The following is a 17565-nucleotide window of genomic DNA, read 5'->3' as shown; positions in this document are numbered from 1 at the left end:
GGAGGCGGTGGCTGCCCCGCCCCCGTCCCGCCAAGGCGGCGCCAGCCAATCGCCGGCGGAGGAAGGGGACGATTAGCCGGTAGCCATGACAACGGTGGGCGGGGTAATTGTTATTCATGAGGGAAGGCCACGCCCCCGAGAGGCGCGCGTAGCCAATGGGAGAACCACTGCCAGCTCGGCTTGTTTGCTATATATACACACACACATACACATACACAACACAAGGCAGCCCGTTCGACATGTCCGGAGTTCACCCTCCAATAGGAGAGCTGACCCTTGTGACAAACAACCCTGAGAGCCAATCGAACGAGAAGACTCAGGCGACGGGGTGGGACTAAGCCGCTGCCACACTGACCAAAGCCCGCCCTGGTAGGCGGGTACTCTCTCAGGCTGACCAATGAGAAAGAGGAGGCTTTTCACGGACAGTTGTGTCGACCAATGGAACGGGGAGGCAGTGCTCCGGCTGTTCCTTCAAGTCGCTGGCCCAGCCGGCCCGCCCGGGCGCTCCGCTGGGGTAGCGGGGGACGCCGCGCAGCCTGGGTGTCGGGGACCCAGCGTGCCGGCACCACTCACGCCTTGCCCGGAGTCCGTCAGGGGATTGGGCAGAGCGGCTGACCGAAGGAGGCCGCCACCCCGTCGGGCCCTGGGCTCCAAAGGGAAAGCCCCCCTGCTGCTCCAGCCATTGGAGCCCCCGGCGTTCAGGCCATGAGGTGCAGCCCCAGCGGGACGTCGGCGCCAAGGGAAGAAGAGAGTCCCGCCCGCTGAGAGGTTTTACGGGCTGGACGGTGCCCCCCGAGCGGCGGGTGAAGCCGCCCGGCCTGTTACTCGACCGCCAGCAGCTCCAGCTTGGCAGAAAGCGCGGATTCATGTTTATTCACCAGGCGGTAAAACCACTCCAGTTGTCCGGGATTATTTACCACAGCGCGAGGCTCAGCGCCCTCATTAATTAAGCAGGCGAGAAGAGAAGGGAGAAATTGAAGCACAGGGAAACTAAACTCCCACCACCACTCCCCCTCCGCCTTCCCCCTTTAAGGTCGCGCAGCGTAATTAGCGGCGGGGCCGGGAACAACCCCTGCCCTCCCGGGGGGCCGCGGTCCCGAACGGGGAGGACCCCTGACACTTCCCAAATCGCCCGCCCCCCCCCCCCCCCCCCTCCCAACGCCTCCTCCTCGCCCCTAAGCCACCACTTCGGGTCCGCTCCGCTGACGTCAGGGGGGAGCGGGTAAGGTGGGTGGGGGTGTGGGTGGGTGGGTGTGAGTGGGGTGTGGGTGGGTGTGGGTGTCACGGGGCGGGACGTGTGCGCGCGCGCGTGTGTGTGAGTGAGTGAAGAGCAACGGTGGGCGCGCATGCGCGGGCGGCCCGGCGGTTGTGGGGCGGCTGGGGCCGAGGAGCGGGTGAGGCGGTGTTGGGGCCCGGAGGGCTCCCTCTCCTCACGTCCCTCCTGAGGGGGAAAAAGCGGGGTGCCTCGGCCCGGTCGGCGAGCCCCGAGGGGAGGGAAGGGGAGGGGAGGCGGCGGCCTGGCGGGGGTTGGGTGCGGTTGGTTAGGCGGGTGGTTTCTCCTCGGGGCCGAGGCGGGGGGGTTGATAGGGGGTGTGGGGCTGGGCCTGGGCTGTGGGGAGCGGCCGTTGCCCCGGGTTGGGGTGGGGGTGTGCGGGGTGGGAGGGTGAGGAGCAGGCCTTGGGGCTGGTCCCGCCTGCTGACTGCCCTCCCCTCGCCCCTCACGGGCTTTGTGCTGCCGCTTCTTGTCGCTAACGGAGACTTCCCTTTACCGGAGTGCAGGGTCACTTGTGAGGAATTGCCTTCCCCGGAGCCTGGAGGTGTTTTTTTGGGTTTTTCTGTGGTCTAGCAAGGAGCGGTTTCCTTTGCCAAGCTGTTGGCATCTTCTTGCCTGGATTCAGTCATTCCCAAAGGAATGGAGGAATGCAGCTGATAAGTCCTTAACCACTTGGTGCTCCCACAGGCAGCACCAGAAGCCGGCTTCATCTTCTCCAGTTTGGCACTCTGGGGGGAGAGGGAAGGTTTTTTTTTTTTTGTTACCTGCTCTGGGTACCTTTTTAGTGGCACTAGAGACCAAAGGAGATGGAAGAAAAGGAGCGATGTGATAAATCCCAGCAGTTACCTAGACACTAAGTGGACTGATATCTTTTGACTTTTTTTTTCTGGGGGGGGCAGGGGAAAGTATTACATTTTATGGGGTATGAGAGGAAGGAGGGAAAATATGTTGCAGATCTTTATGTGGTTTTTAAAACCAGCCATCAGAGGCAATTACTGAGTAAACTGAAACACAAGAGGAGGGTCTGTGAGCTGGAAGCAGCGCTAGCCTGCAGAAGAACAGGGCAGTGGGCTGCTGTTGTGACTGTGGAGGAAGAAACTTCAGCCTCCTGCCTTTCTCACCACCTACTCTCCATCCACTCTATGCGAAAATGAGTTGCGTGCCATGGAAAGGTGAGAAGACCAAATCAGAATCACCAGAGCCACTCCAGCAACCACCACTGCATATTTACCATGAGAAGCAGCGTAGGGAACTGTGTGCTCTCCATGCCCTCAACAATGTCTTCCAGGACAGCAACGCCTTCACTAGGGAAACTCTACAGGAGATTTTTCAGAGGTAGGATACTCTCTGTGCTGGCATTAGTCCTCTTTGGCTCAGGGGAATTTTCAGATCTCATTTGCGGGGAAAAATAGAGTAAAGGGTGTTCAGAGTATGCCACTGCTTTGAACTGAATGTAACTTTCCTTTAAAATCACTCTCCACATTTTTTTTTCCTCCAGAAATTATCTTTCTGCTTCTTTCTTAAACTATTCTGACTGCCAGTTCTGTGTCCAAGGGCTTCATTGCAGATGCTGTCATGTGGTTGGACTGCTGTCTTCTCCCCCACCCACTTAATGCATCTTCTCCCCATCTTCTGTATTTTTGACCCTGCCTTATGTAGAAATGTTATCTTGATGCTAATAATGGGTTTTGGGATTGCCTCGGAGAGTGAAAATAGCAGAAATGGCAAATGGGTCATCATAAAAACTTTCTGGTTTAGTACTGCAACACTTGTAAGCTTTTTTGAAATTAGCTTTGCCGAGTGAATGACTCCTTGTTCAATTGGTTGAGTGAATTTTTTCAAATATTATGTGGGTTTTTTTTTTTTCCATGCACCAAGACCTTTTGTGCTCTCTCAAACTGGATTTAATTTTGGTAGCTAGATCCCCACGTTCTGTGACATTGCTAAATGTTTCCCAGAAGCTTCAGATAATAGATATGTTTGAGTTTTACTGGGATAAATGTAAATTATTAATGTGGCCTGTACAATAGCTCATATTTTGCTCAGTGTTTATTTTATAGTGTTTCAATGCTTTGTGGAAGTTCTCCGTTTTGTGCCTTTGAAAATTCTGGTGATCTTTCGTTGCTGAAGCTAAGTAATCTAATATGGAAAGAGGGTTACTCTGATACTCAATATACAGATGTTGTAAACGTGTAAGTGCTGCTTGTCAACTGCTTGTAACAGGTATTCAGCATCTTGTGCTTGTGACAGGTAGGCAGTCATGCCTCATGGCAGGGGTTGCACAGGTGCTGTTGGACAAGGGGGTTGTGGTATCCTGTGCTGATGAGCAGGGAGCTGTATGCCTGTTGCTGTCCTGGAAACAAGCATATTTCTGGTGCTGGTGCTTGACTCTAGCAAAAAAAAGTTATGATGGAATACAGCAAATACTGGATTTAAATGCTGTTTATGATAAATAAAATTGTTCAAGTGGAGCTGCACAGCAGGAGGTTCAAGGCACTCTTTGTCCAATGTAAAGACACTGTGGTTTGTTTCAGACCAGCAACTGTCAGAATCTTAATCACAGATGGATTGCTATTGGCCTGAAGCAAACAAAGGCAGTTCATGTGGGAGAAGGAGTGTGATGATCTAATTAGTTGGCTTTCATTGGTTTTGGTGAGGGAGAATTAGTGTGCAGCGTGATACCTCTCAAAAACCTGGAATCTTAATCTTGTTGGATCTCTTGTCTTAGGAGGGAGAATTTGTCTTTGATTCCAGCCTGGTATTGTTCTATCCTAATATTTTAACCAAGATGCACAGATTGGTTCATCCCCAGGTAGAAACTCCTCTGGGAAATGGATGAGCTATGCTTAAGAATTTCCAGTGCCTCTGCACGTCGGTTGGGTTACTACTTGAGTCTAGCTCTTTGACTTGCCTTGAAAAGGTGTGGGTTTAGTTGTCCTTTGTACATTACTATTCCATATGTCTTTCCTGTGCCTAGGTGTATTCTGTGTGTTGATAAAGGACTGGTGGATATTTTAATAAGCTACAGAAATGTTTCAAGGTGTGATTTTTAAACTCGCTGTTGACAAGGTAACAAAATCACAAATAAGCTTAAGCTTTCCTTAGCTTTTACCAAATCCCTTGACGAATGATTGAACCACATTGCTTAATCATTAGTTTGTCTTTTCCTGCATCCCATTGCGTAAGGCCAGGGTAGTCTGATGATAATCATCTCAAGTGTGTGCCAAAACTTGGTCTAATCTCTGGTTTTGTTGTCACTCTTCTCTCCTTTCCTTTAACTCAAGAAATACCTTTTTTGATGTTTCTCTGGCTTTTGTGGCAGGAAGTATGATTGCATGTTCCAAATGTTTTGTGGAGATACAAACAATCTCTTTGCTTCACTGGAGTCTGTGCATTGAAACATGATAAGGAAAGACAGCTGTGTACAGGCAGCTTGGAGCCCATTGTGTCAAGACAAACATGTTGGTGAAAGTTTCTGACTTAGAGAGCTTTGGAGGATTATTACCTGGATTTCTGTCCAGCTCTGTCAGTCTTCCTTAGCTTATTGCCTAGATAAAACAAAAATAATTTTGGGCTGGCAATTTAATTACTTATCAGGACAGAGTCCTTCAGCTGATGACTATGGACCCTATCCAAGTATGTGTGAGTAGAGATGATTCTTGATGGAAGTTTGTTCATAAGGTACCAGTTCTTTGCGTGTGTCACCTCTACTGCCCACTTAATCTAATTTCTGTGACTCTGAAAGCTACAGGAAGGAACAAAGATAAATGTGTTCTTTCAGCTTTCAAATAAGCTTCTCTCTGGAAAACAGTGCCTCAAGAGGGTGATTCTGCAACCCAAAGGGTGCTCTCTGTTAATTGTAAGGTTGTTGGCTCCCTGACACTCAAAAGAGTTAATAGGTTGATGCAGTGATCTTGAGGAAGTGTAACCAATTAGTCTTGCTTTACAGAGATGCTGGAAGAGCTGTGACAAGCTACAGACACATCTCTGTGGTGAATAAAATACAGCAGAGTTTTGGAGGCTGGAAATGATGATTCTCTGAAAGTGTCACTGCCTTGCTTGTAACTGTCCATCAGTGGTATTAATAGATTCTCCTATTACCATGCTGTTTTGGACTCTTCCCCCTTCTGTAGGTTGTTCTGTTGTAGTCTGCTGCACTGCAAGAAAACTAACAGCTGATGCAAAATGCTACCTGTCCAGAGCCTCTCTGGCTTTGGTTGGCCTGAAAGTCCTTAATCCATTGCTTGCTTCTTCTGGTCAAGTGCCTTATGTTGTCAAGAGGAGGAATGCAGAAGGGCTGAGGGATTTTCATTGGATGAAATGTGTCTGCAGAACTTGAGCTGCGCTAAAGGCTGAGCAAGAAACATGCAGAAACATCAGGAGTTTTGGGGAATGGAGTTGATGTGAGGGAGGGGCAGGTGAAACATGGATATGAAACATCTGAACTCTGAGCCAGCTAACAGAGCCCTTACCAATCAAAAGAGCAACTTATCATAACAGAACTGATCCCAGGCTTGACTGTCTTTGGATTGTCATTGCATGACCTTGCTCTTCTCTGCTTCCAGTTTCCCCCTGTGCTTGCTCTTCCAGTTGTTGAAGCCTGTCTGTCATCTTCATAATAATTCACCCCCTTGTTTTTTTCCCATCCTTACTAGATTTCTTGTGGGGGAACTATAAAACAATAAAAGTGTCTGTCTGGGTTCTTTTGCTGCTTGTGCTCATATTTTATGTCTCATATCCATTATCTGCTTTTGTGTCAAGACTGTCTTATGTTTTTGTGTGTAACATGATGGACTGCAATTCTCTATTTTTAAATGCTGTAGTAATCCAAGTGAGGTCTAGGCAAGCTTATGAACTAAAGCTAAAGAGGTTTGTTTGAAACAAGGTTAGCTGCTTAGTTATCTACAGAAACAGATTTATCTTTTTCATCTTATAGCAATGACAGTGCTTTAGAAAGCTCCCAAGCTCAAATATCTTCTCAGCTTTGTGTCTCAACACTTCTTTCATCCACCTTGGGGTAGGGGAATTGGGGGAGAAAAACCTTTTTTGCAGCCAACCTGTCTTCCTCTTGCTGTCTAGTCTTCAAGACTGGTATTGACTGCTGAACTCTTGAAATTGTGATAGCTGTTGTTCTAAATGGTAAACTGGCATTTACTCCAACCATGAATTGTGGAAAAAAAAATAATTGAAACACCCTTCAGAAGTACCAGTTCAAGATGTGTCTGGGGGGGAAAGAGCTTCCTGTTTTGCGGTCTCTTTCACATCAAAGCTAGGATCTTTGGATGCTTTTTACATCAAAATTATTTTTAATGCATTGTTTAACCTTCTCAGCCCCTTTGAGTCCAGAGGGGAGTGGAATAGAATCGTGGAATGCTTTGTATTGCAAGAGACCTCTTGTGTTTAAACGCAAAAACCCTGAAAATGGGCTTCTGAGATAAAAGCAGAACTGTGGAATACAAATGCTGTCTAGAGCAGCCTCTGTTCTGTTTGCAGGCTGTCTCCCAACACCATGGTGACGCCCCACAAGAAGAGCATGCTGGGGAATGGGAACTATGATGTTAATGTGATCATGGCAGCACTTCAGACCAAAGGCTACGAGGCGGTTTGGTGGGACAAGCGCAGGTACTGAGCAGTCATGGAATTCCAGAGATGGATGCTGCTTGTAAAAACAAGAGAGATGAAAAGAGCCAGAACATAGTTTTATTGTTGTCTTGTTTTGTGTGCTCTTCCAGGGATGTTAACGTCATTGCCCTGTCTAATGTGATGGGCTTCATCATGAACCTGCCCTCCAGCCTCTGCTGGGGCCCCTTGAAGCTCCCCCTCAAGCGACAGCACTGGATCTGTGTCCGGGAGGTGGGAGGCACGTACTACAACCTCGACTCCAAACTCAAGGTGCCCGAGTGGATTGGAGGTGAAAGCGAGCTCAGGTAGGATTTCTTTATGTATCCTGTTGCTCTGCAAACCCTTCTTTACTGAAGGTGGGGAATCTGTAAGTTAGCTGTTGAAACTGTGGTTGACCTTCAGTAGCAAAGATTGCTACTGAAGTAGCAATAAAGTTCTTTTTTCTGCTTAGATTTATGCCCTATTTGTGGGAAACTAGGAAAATCCTTTTGCCAGAGGTGACCCCTGTAAACTCAGAAGCCTGCATCTTCTCTTACATGGCTGGCTCTGTCACCAATGATGAAGGTGAAGGCCGAATCTAATGTTAGTGACAGTTGCAACCAGGTGTACTCTGCCTCACCTTCTCCTCTGATGTGAGAGTATCAGTTATCTCTTTGCCCCTTCAGTAGGGATCTCTGTGTGCATGCTCCCTGCAAAAGGCTTTCCCAGATGGGAAGTGCAGCCTTATTCCCAACAACAGTGAAAGCTGCTTGCTGCGAGTCACCCCCCTACATAAGTGTATGCTGTGCTTCTGGCTTGACTCCCTTCTTCAATTGTAACACAAGATGCTTATTGTAATTACTTTGTAAAGTCTCACCTGCTCTTAGCTGCTGCTCAGCTTCTGCTCCATCCTGTTCTAAAGCCTGCTAACAGCTTTGTTGCCTCATCTTGTAGTGAGATGGGGTTTACACATAAGCAGTATTTGCAGAGTCTACCATGCTGTTGAAGTCTTACTTAAGTCAATGTCAGCCTCTTGTGATCTGGGATAAAGTAATGCAGCTCTGGAACTACCGAGCAAAGCTTCTGGTGGATTCTATCCTGCATGTGTTCTTCTTCATCCATAGATGAGGGCTTCCAGTTTAAGGAATTTTGGAAATCTGGGCTGAAAATTAGCAGAGGAAGCATTAATTTCATAGTTACTGGAGATAATCAGAGTTTGGTATTAGAAAAAGCTTATGGGCAGAAAGGGGCTACAGAGCCCTCTGGCCAAATGACCAGACTGCATCTGCAACCTGCCATAAGGACGTCCAAATGATGGTGGTTTTTTTTTTTTTCCCAAAAGTGTTCCTGATTTGTTGAAATTCTTTTAGAATTTGGTGGAATTCTTGATCTCGGAGTCCAAAGAAACTGAACTGGGTTTTAATTCTGTATTTGCCACCTTGGAAAACCGCAAAGTGATATCTCCATAGATGTCTCTGCTGAGGTTAAAATCCTACTCATCTGACTCTGCAGTAACTTGCTGGGTTAGAGATGTGTTGAATAAAGTTTAATAGTTCTGGGTGGTGGGTTTTTTTTGTTTTGGGGTTTTTTGTCAGAAAATAACAAAAGATGGCATGTGTGGGTTTTCCAGCCATTTCTTGTTACATTTGCTGGGTTAGTTGCATTTACTTACAGTGGAAGGCCACAAAGTTCTACATTCAGTAGCACTTATTTCTGTTTCTCTTCACAATAGGAAATTTTTGAAACAACAGCTGAGAGGAAAGAACTGTGAACTCCTGCTGGTGGTGCCAGAGGAGGTGGAAGCACATCAGAGCTGGAGAGCTGATGTGTGACCCAGACCAACTCTGCCCTCCCACTACAGTTCTTCCCCTTTACTCAACTCCAACATTCTGAAACCCGGATAACGGTGCCCTGACTCTCCTCACCTGGAACTTCCTTCATTAGGCTCTTCTCTTCCTTCCTTGGTGCAATAGGGCAACAGTGTAGGACATTGGGGGGGTGGTGGGTGGGGAAGAACTGAGGGCAGAGCAGAGGAAACTGGAAGGCAATCACTTTAATTGCAAAGGTGGATGAGCTGCTTGCCCTTCAGCTCACTAGAGGGTGTTGTGCTCTTTGAAACTGGGCTTTGGGATGAGGGTGTCCAGATGCCTCTGGCCTCCCTTTCCACACCTCACGGCCAAGGCTGTGTGTGTGTGGTGGGACACTGCCCTCCCAATCACTTCCTCCAAAACAAGTCGTCATGAAGATGGCTGCAACTCCTAAGGGTCTCTCAGGACACTCTCAAACACTAGGAATGGTACGGTGCTCAGCAAAACCCTCTGCTTCTTAGGGATGGTTCGTGCCAGGAATGAGAAAACAATGATAAAAACATCACCTTTCAAGAAATTCTTCGGGTAGCTAGAGGATTCTTCCCCAGTGTCTCCAGGGATTTATATATGTTCTGAGCAGTTGTTCAGCAGCATGTGGCTGGCCAAGGCAATGTGGAAAAAGCAAATGCAGGCCAGTTGAGAAGTATCAGGTTTCTGGAGTGGAGAGAGCCAGTAGTCTGCTTGGGTTTCTTTGTGCTATGTTGGGTTTGTTGGTTGTTTTTTTTTTCTTTAGAATCTGGTTTGGTTTTTTGCATGGGGCTGCTGGGATACAGGAATAAAACTTATGGGGTTTGGAGAGGAATTCATTCCCTTTTACTTCCCTCTTTCTAGAAGTGTAGCCCACAGTCATGAACACCATGTGAAATGTCCCAGAAAGAGGTAAAGTTACAAAGCAAAAATAGCTGAGGAGGGAAGCTTTTGTAATTGTCAGGGTATTTTTCCCTTTTTCCTAGTTACTAGTTGATAATGTGGGAGATACAGGGGCCCACCAGAGCCTTGGAGCATTAAAGAGACCCTGGCCTGGTAGTTGAACCAACCTCTTACACAGCATTAGCCAACAAACATTCCATGAACAGATTAATTGCTTTTTCCTCCCCTCCCTTCCATGGGGAAACTAGACATGGAGACACTAAGAGGAATCCCCAGTCACTGGGGTAAGCTGTAGCTCAGTCATGCCTTCCACAGCAGGAGGAGGAAACACTGAATTTTGGAGACCGCTGTGTTCAGCTCTTCCTGGCTGAGCTGCTGCTTGATTCCCTCCTTTCCATATGGCATGGTCTCCATTCAACTGCAGTCTCTGGGACATGACAGAGCTTGAAGGATCCTCCTCTTTTCTGCAGGCGGCCTCATTAGTGGTGTTAAGAGCTTGTGAAGGGAGGGGCTTCAACTACCTTTTCTCTGATATTTTTCTCAAGAGCTCCGCAAATGCATGAGCGGGTGCTCGAACCTGAGAGACCACCACACTCACACCTTCCTAACAGAACAGAAGCCGCGTGATGATGTTCACCCACCCCCAGATGCCTGGCAAGCACCGTGTTGCAGTCTTCTGAGCACAGCCTCCCACAGCCAAGGGCGAGCTGCACTTCAGTTTTAAAGACCCAATGTTTCTACAGAAAGTCCAATTTCGTAATACATTCCAGTGACCAATACCAGCTGGTGGACTTTTTAAACACTTTACAGGCAGGATGTGCAGCCTGCAGCTGTCCTGCTCGTGACTTGAAGCCATTTCTTCAAGAGGGGGAAGAAAAATAAAAATAAATCTCAACAGCAATGTTTTCTATGCTGATTAAAGTCGCACTTTGGAGAAACCCTGTTTGCATGGAAACTGCAAGCCAACAGAGCAGTGCACAATATGCAAAGATGTTTTAAAATATTTTGGGGCTACTTTCCACTCCCTGTGTGTTGGCACTTTTCCCGTGGAGGAGGGGTAACAGTGTGATCCAGCTGCTCAGGTAAAGGGAAGGTGTAGGATCACACCCATGGGGAGGCAAGGGGAGGAGAGCCTGTCCAGTCCCACTGATTGGGAGTGGGGGAAGCCCCTGTTTGTTTTCTTGCTTGTTTGGTTTTGTTAGAGCCTGGTCTTGGGTTTGTTTACAGAGATGTATTTTGGTTAACCAAATATTAAAAATGGAAAAAAAAATTTATTTCCATATAAATGTCCTATCACTTCTGTATGTTCAACTCAATTGTTCTGTAACAAAGTATGTAAAGGAAAAATAAAATTTTTTTCTTTGGTTATAAAACAAACTTTTCTAAGTTATGAACCTCAATTATCAGTCAGTGGTGCTGAGGCGGGAGCATCTGAGCGCTCCCATGTGCCATATGGAGCTTCCTCAGCCTCCTGAGGGTGACAAAGCCATGTCTGTCCCCCTGTGCATTAAATGGAAGGATCTGGAAAAACATCTCTGGAAAAACTGAGCCTTCCTAAAGGACATCTATTAAAACCACACTGCTCAGGTTGGATTTATTTAATATTCAATACAAAAAAATACGCAGCCGGCATCCCAAGTTCTACTTTATGAGGCAGAGGACCGGTGCAGATGTGATCGTCTTGAACCCAGCCTGCTGCTCCCTCACTACTCACACACACACGCACACACACACACACACGCAGAGTTGCAGTGAAAGTGTTTTTGCACGCACGTCTTCCCGGAGAGCATTCTCCATCTCCATGGCTCCTTGCACCCCTCCTTCCTTGGCTTCACCCGCGGGGAAGGTCCCTCCTCCTACCACCGGTGTCCTTTGGCTCCCAGTGAGCCAGCAGAGGGTTTGTTTTGTTTGGCCACCACCTGCCCTGTGCCCCGGGGGGGGGGTGGCTGGGGAGGGGTGGGCACAAGGAGTCTGGAAGAGGAACTCCCCCCAGTTCAAGTCTGTGAGGGGCTATGGCGCACTGATTGGATAAAAGGAGAGAATCGAGACTTCTGCGGAGGGGGAGGAGGCAGACAGGAGCCACTGTCAGGTCCAGAGGGGGGGCTTCTTTCCCCCCGCCCCCCCCCCCCACATAATGAACAGGTCAATGTCCCAAAGGAAAACAAAAACAAACAGAAAAAAACCGAACAACCGAAAAAACATAAAATAAAATAAAATAAAATGCCCTGACCCAACAAATCAACAGTTCGGCATGTCATCATCTCAAGGTCTTCCCACATGATATGAATCCAAGGTAGCTCCCACAAATTAGATTTTTCCTGACAGTGGTGGCAGGGCCCCTGGCATTCCCCCCGAGAGCCCCGTGTTGGGTCCAAGGAGGATCTGGAAGGTAAAAAGGTCAGCTTAGGGTCTGAGGACACAGCGTGGCTGCCCGGCACCTCCTTCCCCTCCCACAGCCGCTCGGCAGGATGCTAAAAGTACCAGCAATATGAGCTGCAACATCAGAAGGTGTTGCAATATCAGTTATTCCCCTGCTACAACATCCAAGTTTAATGCTCAACCCCACCAAATGCACGTGGGGCAGGCTTGGATGTTGCTGGGTTAGGCCCATGTGTGCTCCCTGCTGCGCATTTTGGCCCAGTGGTGGTGTTTGCCACTGCCTTGTTACTGGGACTCAGCAAGATCATCCCCTTGGAACATCCAACCAGAGCTCCTGGTGAGATGAACCATAATTTATAACAAATGAAAATCTTTCTCTTCCCTGAGCTCCTCCAACAGCTGGTAACCAGGAGGAGGTGTGGGGCCCCCAAGCTGACACTGGAGAATGAGCCTGGAAGCCCTCCAGCAGAGAGGGCTGGAATGCTCCCGTCTCACCTGTCGCTGCTGCAGCTGCTGCTGTTGCTCCATCTGCAGTTTTTCAGTTTCAAAGACAACAGGAAGAACCAAAATCATGAAGGAGGTGGTCCCAATCCACAGAGCTGCCCTGGAGAACCTGTGGAGAAGAAAGTAAACCGGTGCTTTAGCTGCTGTCTGCAGGCATGAGCTGTTCTCTTCCCGTGCCTCAGACAAAAGCGTCCGCCCCGAGTTCCGCCCCCGATCCGGCCCATTCACAGCACATTCCCCCGCCCTCCTCAGCCGTCTTTGCCCGCGCCGGCCAGCAATAATGACGGGGCCCACGCCGTTCCCCTCTTCGCTACCCCCAGCCAAAGCCGCAGAGGGAGCGGGCGGAGCCACCCCGCACCCGCCAGGACGCGCTCCCGAGGGTCTCCCACTCGACCCGGCCCATCCCGCCGCGTCCTGACCTGTACATCTTCTGCGCTACCGTCAGCGAGAGCTCGAAAGTGGCTCCGGCCGCCGAGCGGACGCTCTCGGGAAACATCTCCGTCAGCCCCCACAGCCGCTCCGCCAGCGTCTCGTCCAGCTACGGGGACAAGTACCGCCTCAGGCCTGACCGGCCTTGAGCCGCCCGCCGGGGTCACCCTGCCCTCCCGATCCACCCGGCCCGGCCCACCCCGCCGCCGGCCCGACCGCTACCTCCTCGTCGTCCTCTTCCTCCTCCAGTTCGTCCTCCAGCTCCTCGGCCTTGCCCGAGCCACCTTTGGGCAGCAGCTCCTCCGGAGAGAGGGACTCCGCGGCCGCCATCACCACAAGCCAGGGACGGAGGGGGCGGCGCGGAAGCGGAAAGACGGCAGCAGCGCCGCCGGAAAGAGGGGGGGGGGGGGGGGGGGGGGCAGTGGCGGGGCGGGCTGCAGGGGAGGCAGCGACTCCTTGCGGCCGGGAGGAGCTCCTGCCGCTTCCCTCCGCAAGTCCCGGTACCCACCGGTATTCCCCAGTACCCCCCGGCTTCTCCTCGGTTCCCCCCCGCCGGCAGCACGACCCTTTGCGTAATAAACAGCCGAAGAATTCAGTTTTTCAATGTAAATGTTTATGTATATAAGCTGTAAAACCCCGGAGAACAATCAGCTCCAGCATCCCGCCAGCCAAAGGCGAGCAGTGACACTGTACAAGCCCCTTACAGGTTCCCTCTGGGCCACAGATCTGGGGGGATTGCAGAGGTTGCCCCGTGTTTCAAGCACAGGAGGCAAGACGGTCCCCCCTGGAAGCAGATTTTCTCCACCAGCCTCTCAGGCTGCATTAGGAAAGAGGGGACCAGGCACTGGGCTGTGGGGTGGGAATGTGGCAAGGCAAAGCGGTCTGAGAAACAACGTGAGCTTTAATTAACAGAATCATGGCACCGAGCCAGCTGATACGTGGTACCCGCAGCACCACCTAATGCTGAAGGCACCTCGTCACTTAAAATAAAATCCCATAACATGGTCCTATAAAATAAAGTACCTACACACAGTACCGGCACGGCCAGGAGGCCCTGGCCAGCCCCAGCTGAAGCTCAGGGCTTCCCACCCCCCCAGCCTCCAGTCTCCTCTTTTTCTTCATTTCCTCCTCCGACTGTGGTGCTTCAGTTCCTCCAGCTCCTTCTCCATCAGGTGGGACTCGGCTGTGGTCTCAGAGAGCTGAAACACACATTGGGTAGTGAGAAGGGTGAGCTACTTCTTGGACCTCCCCCCGGGGCTAACACCAGATCAGCCACTTGCACAGGTATGGCAGGATGCAAAGGCTCCTGAGAGGACTCCAAGGTGGCTCTCCCCCCAGAGAAGCACCTCATATTCATTGAATCATAGAATCATAGAATTGGCTGGGTTGGAAGGCACCTCAGAGATCATCAAGTCCAACCTTTGATCCACTACCGCTGCAGTTACCAGACCATGGCACTGAGTGCCACATCCAGTCTCTTTTTAAATATCTCCAGGGATGGAGAATCCACCACTTCCCTGGGCAGCCCACTCCAATGTCTGATCACCCTCTCAGTAAAGAAATTCTTTCTAACGTCCAACCTAAACCTCCCCTGGCACAACTTGAGACCGTGCCCTCTTGTCTTGCTGAGGGTTGCAGAAGAGCAAGCATCCAGGTGTTTGTGCCTCAGCAGCTTTTCTGATTTTATGTCACGACCTGAGAATACAAGTGTCTCCTATTTCACTGGAAACATCTTGAGATTTTAAGTGTAAAAGCTGAGGCGTCTGGGTAAGGCTAAATTTTGGGTTGTTTAGGCCTTGGAAATCTTTTCAGGATTCACAGGCTTATGCATCATATAGATGTCACACCACTTGTCACAGCAGAAGGAAGCTCTCATCTCCTGTGACCAGAAAGGGTGGCTGTAGCTTGGTTTCACAGTTAGGGCAGAGACCAGAGTAGCAAGAAAAATGCCATATTTCACACAGAAAGGGGAGACATGGCACTCTCAGAGACTCTTCTCTAATCCAGCCATGGTGTTCACTACAGCCAAGCTCTGCTGCAGGAGACCTTCCCCTCTTCTTGCAGAGGAGATCAGATTTGCTCTGCCATTACAGCTGTCTTGCAAAGCAGAGAGAGCGAGGTGCAGTGAGAACAGATTTGGTCCCAGCACCCTTTTCTGGGGCATTTCTGCCACTGCAGGCAGGTGGAGGTTGGGCAGAGGCTCACCATGTCCAGCAGTATGTCCACCTTCAGTCGAAGGAGGTTATTTTCCTCCTCTAGCTGCTGGTTGCGTTTGCGCAAGCGCTGCATTTCCTTACGTTCCCCCATGAAGTTTCCTGATTCTGGAAGGAAAGAGAAAGGTCAAAACACAGATTGTCAGCCAACCGTGGCTACTTCAGACCAAAGCATGCTGAGCTGCACTCTACCTGCCACCCACTGGCCATTTTCAAACTTCAGGCTCTGGCCAGCCAGGTTCATGGTGGGGATGCCATACTCCAGGCCCAGCTCAACATCACGGGTCGATCTATCCAGCTGCAGGGAGAAGATCTGACTCAGTGTTTGACAGAAACTCAAATCCAGTCACTGCTCTCCCATTTCTAAGCAACCAGAGTTCCAATGGAAGCTGTTGGTCCCACTGGCTCTGTAGCCTGATACCCTCCTTTAGCCATGTACTGATGTGGCAGAGGACTGTCTCTTTTTGCTACTGTGCCCACCCAAACATACACTCACCCCCCTGGGTTTAAACACCATTGGAAACAAGTTTTAGGTGAAACTGTTCTGGGCAGGTGAGATGATGATAGGACAACGGGCTGTGGATTTAGACTATATATTAGGAAGGCATTTTTTACAATGAGGTTGGTGGTACACTGGGACAGGCTGCCCAGAGAGGTGGTAGAAGCCCCATCCCTGGGAACACTTCAGGCTAGGTTGGTCAGGGCTCTAAGCAACCTCATGAAGTTGAAGATGTCACTGCAAGGGTGTTGGACTAAATGGCTTTTAAAGGCCCCTTCCAACTCAAACCATTCTGTAATGCTTCTGCCCCGAGCTATTTTTTTACCTTCTTACCTGGTGTCCATCAACCTGCAACAGCGGTGCTGCTTGGGCAAAGAGGCAAGGCTGGGAGTTTTTGTAAGAGGTTTTAAGTGCTCACACCAGAAGCCACTCATCCCCGGCCACCGAGCAAGCATTCCCGTCAGGACTCACCATGTGGAGGTTGGAGAGAGAGGAGCATTTCCTGGGGGGAGTCTTCTTCGGGCTGAAAGTGTTGCCGAAGAGAGGCATGGCTGGGGGGATGGGGTGCTCCCGAGGGCCTGGCCCTGCTCCCCGAGGTGGGGCAGCCCCTGAAGCACCGAGGCGATGAGGCGGGAAGGCGGCCTGGGTGGGGAGGGGGGTTCCCTCTCCTGGCACCCGCTTCTCACCTCACAGCAGACCCCGCTTCTCCTCACCGGCCTGTTAGGAAGCGTCACAGGGCAGGGGCAGGGGGAAGGGGGTTGAGGGGAGGGAGTTAGGAGGGGAGAAGCGGGGAGACTGTTCCCCCTCCCCACGGGCCGCCACCGGGATGGCCCCTTCGCCCTGTTTTTCCCTCCCGCCATCTCCCCCCCCTCCCCCGGAGTGGTACGGTCAGCCCCGCGGTGCGGGGGCGGCTAGGCCAGCCTGTTCCACCGGCGGAGTGGGGGGTGCGGAGTGGGGGGTGTGGGGGGATGAGAGCACCTCTCCAGGCAGCCGCTCCCGTTGCCGCTGCTTCCCCGTCCCTCCGGGCGCCGGTGGGCTCAGCCGTTGCCGCCGCCCGCCCCGGCAGCGGTTTGCGGCCGTTCCGTTGCCATGGAGACGACGGGGGCGGGAATGGGGTTTAACGGGGCTGCCGGGATGAGGTGGCGGCTGCCGGGAAGCGGGAGGGATGGCTGCTGGGATGTGCCGCGGGGCCGCCGCCCCGGGAGGCGGGCAGGGAGGCCGCGGCGGAGGGCCTGGCCGAAGGGATGCCCGCTACGGCCCCCGAGGCTGCGGCGGAGGAGGTGGTGGGCAGGAGATGGGGCTCTTCCCGTGGCCGGGCTGCAGCAAGCTTGAGGTGTGCTGCCTGGTGATTCCTTAAGCCTTCTCTAAACTGCTTCAACTGGGTGAAAGGCTTTCTGAGAGTTACTTATTTATTTGCTTGTTTTTGCAGATAAACAACCAAGGGAGAGGATATCTCCTCCTTTGGGAACGCGGAAGAAGGACTGGGGTTAAACTGGTTGAAACAGTCTCTAAAACACAGTAATGTTACCTCAGTGCCCAGTGATGGATGAGGGTGTCTCTCCTACTTCTACTTACAGAATCATGGACTGGTTTGGGTTGGAAGGGACCTTAAAGGTCATCTGGCTCCCAGTAGATCAGATTGCTCAAAGCCTCATTCAACCCGGCCTTGAATGCTCCCAGGGAGGGGGCAAAATGATGGGTTGGAAGGTGGAGAGAGAAGAGAAAGCTGTTCTTTAATAAATAAACTGTCCCCTGAAACAGTCCCGGTGTCCTAATTTTTGTGGATGTTACAAACTCTTCCCTTCTCAGCACATTGTGAGATAATTTTAGTTTCATTGTGTTGCTTGCTGGATTCTATTTCACAGGAGGTGGTTTTGGTAGTTGGTTTGGATAATATTTTGAAAGAATGGCAAGGATATATATCACATA

The 17565-nt window shown here is 50.7% G+C and overlaps 3 protein-coding genes across 6 annotated transcripts; 1 reads left to right on the top strand and 2 right to left on the bottom strand.

Annotated features, from left to right (window-relative positions):
* The first annotated feature begins 469 nt into the window (after positions 1-469).
* JOSD1 (Josephin domain containing 1) lies at positions 470-10989 on the top strand. Of its 4 annotated transcripts, none has more exons than XM_071730969.1 (5): positions 470-1227; positions 1780-2608; positions 6767-6895; positions 7006-7200; positions 8607-10989. In XM_071730969.1, exons 2-5 carry the CDS (start codon positions 2424-2426, stop codon positions 8704-8706), a joined length of 609 nt encoding a protein of 202 aa, XP_071587070.1. In that variant the 5' UTR covers positions 470-1227; positions 1780-2423; the 3' UTR covers positions 8707-10989. The 4 variants fall into 4 exon arrangements, with proteins under 4 accessions (XP_071587070.1, XP_071587080.1, XP_071587089.1 ...); XM_071730979.1 differs by having other exon boundaries at positions 1086-1222; XM_071730988.1 differs by lacking the exon at positions 470-1227 and adding an exon at positions 1280-1394.
* Positions 10990-11180: 191 nt separating this feature from the next.
* Positions 11181-13308, bottom strand: TOMM22 (translocase of outer mitochondrial membrane 22). The gene is made up of 4 exons (XM_071731000.1): positions 13147-13308; positions 12915-13033; positions 12487-12604; positions 11181-11994 (listed from the first exon to the last, which is right to left on the bottom strand). Exons 1-4 carry the CDS (start codon positions 13252-13254, stop codon positions 11920-11922), a joined length of 420 nt encoding a protein of 139 aa, XP_071587101.1. The 5' UTR covers positions 13255-13308; the 3' UTR covers positions 11181-11919.
* Positions 13309-13807: 499 nt separating this feature from the next.
* CBY1 (chibby 1, beta catenin antagonist) lies at positions 13808-16485 on the bottom strand. The gene is made up of 4 exons (XM_071731009.1): positions 16108-16485; positions 15330-15435; positions 15130-15245; positions 13808-14123 (listed from the first exon to the last, which is right to left on the bottom strand). The coding sequence occupies exons 1-4, from the start codon at positions 16183-16185 to the stop codon at positions 14043-14045; spliced, it is 381 nt and encodes a 126-aa protein (XP_071587110.1). The 5' UTR covers positions 16186-16485; the 3' UTR covers positions 13808-14042.
* Between the last annotated feature and the right edge of the window lie 1080 nt (positions 16486-17565).

The sequence above is a fragment of the Heliangelus exortis genome, chromosome 1, assembly GCF_036169615.1.
Source record: "Heliangelus exortis chromosome 1, bHelExo1.hap1, whole genome shotgun sequence".
In the NCBI taxonomy this organism is placed as follows: domain Eukaryota; kingdom Metazoa; phylum Chordata; class Aves; order Apodiformes; family Trochilidae; genus Heliangelus; species Heliangelus exortis.
The sequence above is the reverse complement of the archived record's forward strand: the minus strand, read 5'-3'. Positions and strand labels throughout refer to the sequence as shown.